The 6,169-nt window shown below is 54.1% G+C and overlaps 1 protein-coding gene across 2 annotated transcripts; it reads right to left on the bottom strand.

Moving 5' to 3' along the window:
- Nucleotides 1-767: 767 nt before the first annotated feature.
- On the bottom strand, nucleotides 768-4,619 carry FOXI1 (forkhead box I1). 2 transcript variants are annotated; one of them, XM_002816177.3, is made up of 2 exons: nucleotides 3,985-4,619; nucleotides 768-2,181 (listed from the first exon to the last, which is right to left on the bottom strand). In XM_002816177.3, the coding sequence occupies exons 1-2, from the start codon at nucleotides 4,556-4,558 to the stop codon at nucleotides 1,904-1,906; spliced, it is 852 nt and encodes a 283-aa protein (XP_002816223.2). In that variant the 5' UTR covers nucleotides 4,559-4,619; the 3' UTR covers nucleotides 768-1,903. The 2 variants fall into 2 exon arrangements, with proteins under 2 accessions (XP_002816223.2, XP_002816222.2); XM_002816176.3 differs by having other exon boundaries at nucleotides 771-2,466.
- Between the last annotated feature and the right edge of the window lie 1,550 nt (nucleotides 4,620-6,169).

Below are 6,169 nucleotides of genomic sequence, written 5' to 3'. Positions count from 1 at the left end.
TCACAAGGAAAGAGAGCCCCCAGGGTTTGAGTAGGCAGCCATGCAAGTGGCCAGCTATTCCTGGTTTAAGCCCTCTCTGTGCACACCCAAAGAGAGAATTCCTAAGAAAAAATCCAGCTTCAATGCACAAGTCCTGCAGCATGCATTGTGTCAGGGACCCCAGGGGATCACCAGTGTACACACTTATAGGCTGCTATAAGGATAAAAAAGGTCCCACCTACACAGCACTTGACCCAGGAACTGCCCATAGCCCTCAGTGAATCGCAGCCCATAGTACTGTTGTTACTGCCTCTAGCATTGGTCGCATCTGAGACTACACTGAAGCATGATGAGGTGCAGGGTCGGACAGATCTAGGTGTGGACTGGATATGGACTTCACGAGAATCTCTCAACCACTTGGACCCTCAGTTTTCTCATCTGTATAATGAGACTAGTACCCCCGTCTTGGCGGGGTTGTTAGAATTAAATGATCATAGCACAGTTAGGAGGTGTGCATGAACTGTAAAGACTGGGATACACCAGGTCCATATTGTGTGTTCAGTACCAATGATTCCTTCCATGACCCTACACCCCCCTTCCCAGACTCCCCTCTTTTCCTTGGGGGCTTTTGTCTGGGCTCCACGCCAGTGAAGAGGTGAAAAGAGTCTTGATATGCATTCTTTCTCTGCCTCCTGTCCCAAATGCCTTCAGCTCCAGGCAGCAGTTGGCCCCCTGTTGAACGCACCAGGCAGCCCAGAGACAGGAAATCTCATAAAGAAGCCCCACGCTTCTGCACCACATGTCTGTTTGTTTTTTAATTAAAAAGAAAATAAGAAAACAAACAACACTTCCCAGGTACTCACAAAAACAAGGAGAAATCCCAAGAGATCACGCAGAGGCCCCCTGTGAGGCTTGGCCCAAGGCCCCTCCCTTGAGGCCGTTGTTTTCTCAGACAAACATCCACCTCTCCTGGGCTAAAAAAAAAAAAAAAAAGGTAAGCCCTTATCCAGCCTTGTTTCTCTTGGAAGACTCAGCCATCTCCAGCTCACTGGTTCATGACATGCACACAGGAAACTGGGCTTTACAAGATTTTACAGATGGGCAGTGCTGGGGTGGGAGGATTTAGAGGTACACACCACTCCTCTCACTGACCCCTGGATCTGCTCAAGGTTTCTGGAGGGCTGGGGAGCAATGATGTCTCTCCATGGGGATGCATTGCACATGTCAGATGCATTGTTCCACAGGGCCACCAGGGCTGAGTTTCCTGCACTAAGGCCACTGGTGACTTCCTTCCTTAAGTGGTAGCAAAAGGAGTGTCTGCAGGTAAGTTGGGGCAAGCAGAATAAGGTCTTGGACCAGGACAAGATGTGCCTAGGCTGGCACTAAATGTTGGTGGACAGAAGGCAGTGGAGAGATTTCGCTATATTTGCCATAGCAAGCTTTTCACACTGACCTTCCTTGGCTACTAAACCAATTCTCCATCCTGGCCTCCAATCTCTGAGGATCACATAGACCTGGATTTGATGCTTAGCTCTGCCATTTACTAGTTTATATAACCCTGGAAATGTTACTTAACCTCCTTGAGCCTCAGTTCCTCATCTGTTCAATGGGGAGGTTTGTGAACCTTACGGGGTGACTGTCAATAGTAAGTGTGGCCAGTACAGAGCCTAGTACAGCACCTGCCACTGTTATTGCTGCTCTGCAGGCACCAGTATTTCTATTGCAAAGTTCGTGAGTCTGTGTGTGGGCCTATGTGTGATAAACAGAAGCCTTAACCAGTGTTCTAGAAAGAGGGTGGATTCCTCAGAGGCTCCTGCTTATGTCTGGGCAGTTCCACAGTCATGGACCACTGTGGGGCTGGCACGGAGGACCTCCACTGCTTTTCTCTCTGGCATGTCCATCTGGCTCAGGAGCTGTTCTGTACCTAGACCTCGGTGCCCTCCCTGGGGTAGAGGACACCATTGGTGTTGACACTGTTGTAGAAGTGAGGGCTGAATTGGCTGAGCACAGATCCTCCGTAGCTGAGCGTGTTGGTGGGCATGGGGTTTGCCCAGTCACCCCCACCGCTGTGGTTGCTGAGGTTGGTGAGCGGGGAGAAGGAGTTGAAGCTCAGTGAGTTCTGCCCTGTCTTGTCACTGGGCTCAGGGCTCAGTCCTGGTGTGACCAAGGGGCGGCTCGTGGGGCTCCCCCCACTCACATAGGCTGTCATAGAGGAAAGGAAGCTGTTAAGGCAAGGGGTGCCTGATGGGGAAGGGGAGGGCCTCTTCTCTGGGGAGCTAGTGGTGCCCCCGGGTGAGGCTCCATCCAAGATGTCCTGAGGCTCCGTGGTCTTGGGGCTGTCCACCAGGAGACTGCTCTCTGTCTTCTCTAAGGCCAAGGAGCCTGTGCTGGAGGAAACATCTGATTTTCTCTTCCTTTTCCTGCGGAAATTTCCATTGTCGAACATTTTCTCACAGTTGGGGTCCAGGGTCCAGTAATTCCCTTTGCCTGATACAAAAGTGAAAGGGGGTAAGTAGAGAGGTGGACCAAATGCTTTGCTTCTGTTCCTCCTTATTGTCATAAACTAAAAGCCAAGGTGACAGATGCAGGAAGACAGAGACTGAAAGGCAGGGACTGAGAAATGGAGGAATTCCATCAACTGATGGACCACACCACCTCCATCTTTAATTAAGCAGCCCACGACGGGGCCATCTGGGACTGCAGCCGAGAGGCATGAGCATTAAGGAGTTTGCAATGTAGGTCTCTTTAAGAAGGATGAAGAACTGGGAGCAGGGATGCTGAGGGGTTGGGGGCTTGGGGGTTGGAGGGCTTTCAATGCTGAAGGAAAAGAAGACTCAGGAAAACTCTGGGACTCCCTAATAGCCCTAGGCTTGGAGTCTGAAGACAGACTTGAGTCCAGGCTTTGCTCCTTACTGACTGAGGGGCTTTGGGAGAACCTCAGTTTTCTAGTCTCAAAAGTGGGCCCATTGCCCCTGTCTTCCTCAGGCCCACTGAGAAAGGATCAACACCGGATATGCAAAGGGGCTTTGCAGCTGGAAGGTACCTTCCCGAGGGAAAGCCTGAACTCTCCCTGCTACCGTCTCTCGGCCTGAGGGTGACAGCAGTCCTTGGACAGGACACTTGCCCTCCTCTGGGGACAAACAGGCCTGGCGCTTGCCAACCTCAAACGGGGCAGAGTTGGGGTTCCTTTGAGCTATACCTTGGCTTCCTGCAGTGGAACAAAAATGGACTTTAATTCTGGGAAATGGATGCATGAGTATTTAATACATGCCTCTCTGCAGGTCTCTGAGTTTTAGAAATGCATCGTTGAAAAGGAAAAGCTCACAATTTCTGATGTTAGAGAAAACTGAGTTCAAATTCAAGCTCCATCACTAACACTTCATTCTGTGTCACCTCTGAGTGTTAGTTTCCTAATCTGTAGAATGGGTTTAATAAGAGCTACCCTGCAGGGGTGTCTTGGGGTTAAAGGAGGTTACATAAGTAGCAACAGGGCAGGCAGCAAAATGGGCCATTAGTGGCTGTTTAACCCAGGTCAGATCCTCTTCCCGGCAGTCTTGGGATGCCCTTGGGCTTTGTTTGGTCCAGTCATTCATTCACCAAAGACTTTCTATGTGCTGGGTGCTGGAGATGCAGATGAATAGTAATTACTGCAGGCGATTAAGCGCTTGATAACACCAAAGACCTGTGTACATTATCTCATCACCTCCACCGTAGCCTGCAAAGCAGATGCCGTCGCTATCCCTGGTTTTCCGAAGAAGCAACTGAGGCTCTGAGGTCTAACCTGCTGGAGTTCACTGACTGGGCAGGAGCACAGCCAGGGCTGAAACCCAAATCTTCCCCCAGGCCCATGTTCTCCTCCACTGCTGAGCTCCCCTCTCTCCTGCGTGGTAGCATCCCCCAGTCTTGGGGGGCACAGCCCTAGTCAGAACTTTCTAGAATGGGGTCTTGGGGAGGAAGGAAGTGAGCCTTCCTTGGGGACACCCCCCACACTCAAAGCCTCCTTACCCGGGTCGTCCTCGTCGCGGGGCACCTTCTTGAAGCAATCGTTGAGCGACAGGTTGTGGCGGATGGAGTTCTGCCAGCCGGCCTTGCTCTTGTTGTAGAAGGGGAAGTTGTCCGCCACGTACTGGTAGATCTGGCTGAGAGTGAGGCGCTTGTCGGGTGCCCCGTGGATGGCCATGGCGATGAGAGCCGAGTAGGAGTAGGGTGGCCGCACCAGCTTCATCAGCTCCTCCTGCGAGGGGATGGGCAGCCAGCCCAGGTCGCTCCCCCCAAGCCCCGACACGCTGGGCAGCAGCGGCCTCTGCACGCCATAGGCCTGGGGCAGGAAGGGGCTGGCGTTGGGGCTGGGCAGGTAGGGTGGTGGGGTCATGGTGGGCCCGTTGAACCAGAGGTAGGGGTTGGGGGTGGCCCCATACTCGCCGCCCCCCTCGAAGGAGGGCCGCTGAGGGCTGGGCACGCCCTGTGGGTGGAAGAAGTTCTCATAGTAGAGGTTCATCTCGGGAGGCTCCTGGCCGATGCTGGGGAACTGGGGGCTGCAGCGAGGTGGGGAGGGCGCCGGCAGGTCGAAGGAGCTCATGCTGGGGTTGGGCTGGCCGGAGCCACCTGCCTGGCACCTGCACCCCGGAGCTGCCCCTGACAGGTGCTCAGCAGGCCCGGCCTCCCACTTATACCCCTAGGGCTTGGCCGGGCGGCCCCACCCAGGGGCGGCCACCTGCCTGCGGATCCCAGCCCAGGGCCCGCCCTCCCTCAGCCTCCAGCCCACGGGGAGGGGACTTTCCCCGCTGGCGCCTCAGGTCCCCACTAATGACATGCTAGACGGCTTACCAGAGCTGACATGCAGCCCAGCAAGGACGCCCCTCTATCCTCTCTCCCGGCTTTCTCTCCTGTCTTTTCTCACCATCCTCATGATTCCCTTCTTCTTTCTCCTTTATTCTGTCTTGCTTCTCTCAGTTTTTTCTGTCCTTTCCTTTCCTCACATTTTTCTATCCACCTCGTTTTCCTCTCTCTCCCTCCTCTCCTCTCTGCATCTCATTCTCTGTTTCTTTCCTTCTTATTTTCTTTCCTCCCTTCTGCTCTGAACTGTGTTTCTTTTCTATGAACTGATCTGGCCACATCACAGCTGCTCATTCCCGTTCTCTCTCTCTCTCTCTCTCTCTCTCTCTCTCTCTCTCTCTCCCCCTCTCTCCCTCTCTCCCTCTGTCTCTAGGCTTCAGGTTCTTCTTTCCACTTCTGTCTCTCGCTTCCATTCTCATTGTCTTCCCGGCTTCTCCCCTTTCTCCTTCTCTTCCACTCTGTCCCTTTCTCTCCACCTCTCATTTTCTCTGCGCCTCTCTTCCCATCCCCTCATTCTCCCTCCTCTTCCCCCCAATGCCCCCTCATTCTCTGACCAACTGCCCCAGCCGGGACTGGATGGGACACTTTATCAGAAACCCTGTTTCTTGGTCTTTTGAGGTGAGGAGGCACTTTCTGGAGTTGCCAGGAGAGAACCGGCCCTGGAGACTCAGAAGAGGGCACAGAGGGGCCTGGGCTGGCCTCTGGTGGGGTTCAACGGGGCAACCAGTCATAGGCTCCCCCCTCCCCCAACACACACATACACGCACACACGCACACACGCTCACACGCACACGCACACGCACACACACGCACACATGCACACACGCCCACGCACGCACGCACACACGCGCGCACACACACACGCAAATGCATACATGTTGCAGACGGGCAGAGAACCTGAGAATTTGCCTGGAGAGCAGCAAGGCTCTTAAAAATAATAGCAAAAGGGGAAAATGGGGAATCAGTCTTCAGGGAAAAGTGAGAGAACTTGAACAATTCAAGTTTCTTTCCACCTGCAGAGCAAGCAGTCTCCCAGCTCCTCTCTGATCCAAAGACCTTTCATGTTTCAGCTCTCAGAAGCCCCTGGCATGGAGGGAGCCAGGGCATGAGGAGAGCCCCCGGCTCACCATGCCCCATGTGTCCTCTCTCTCTCTCGCTCAGGCTCCAGAAGCAGGAGCTGCAGCCCCTGCCGGCTTCTCCCTGCGGCTCAGCCAGCTCCTCTCCTATCTGGGCTCCATCCTCCATCTTGTCCCAGACTCCCCTGGTGCCCCAGGTCAGGCCCTCAGCTTGGGCCATGGGTGGTGGTCTCTCTACTCAGAGGGTAGGCGCTGGCCCCTGACCGGGTTCTGGTAGC

The sequence above is a fragment of the Pongo abelii genome, chromosome 4, assembly GCF_028885655.2.
Source record: "Pongo abelii isolate AG06213 chromosome 4, NHGRI_mPonAbe1-v2.0_pri, whole genome shotgun sequence".
NCBI classification, from domain to species: domain Eukaryota; kingdom Metazoa; phylum Chordata; class Mammalia; order Primates; family Hominidae; genus Pongo; species Pongo abelii.
This window is presented reverse-complemented; position numbering and strand designations above follow the sequence as displayed.

What these genes read in the sequence shown, in the direction of transcription:
- FOXI1 (XM_002816176.3), bottom strand. Translation starts at nt 4,558, where the DNA reads ATGAGCTCCTTCGACCTGCCGGCGCCCTCCCCACCTCGCTGCAGCCCC. An exon ending in CCGCGACGAGGACGACCCGG is followed by an intron (nt 2,467 to 3,984) that starts GTAAGGAGGCTT and finishes CTTTTGTATCAG; the next exon opens with GCAAAGGGAATTACTGGACC.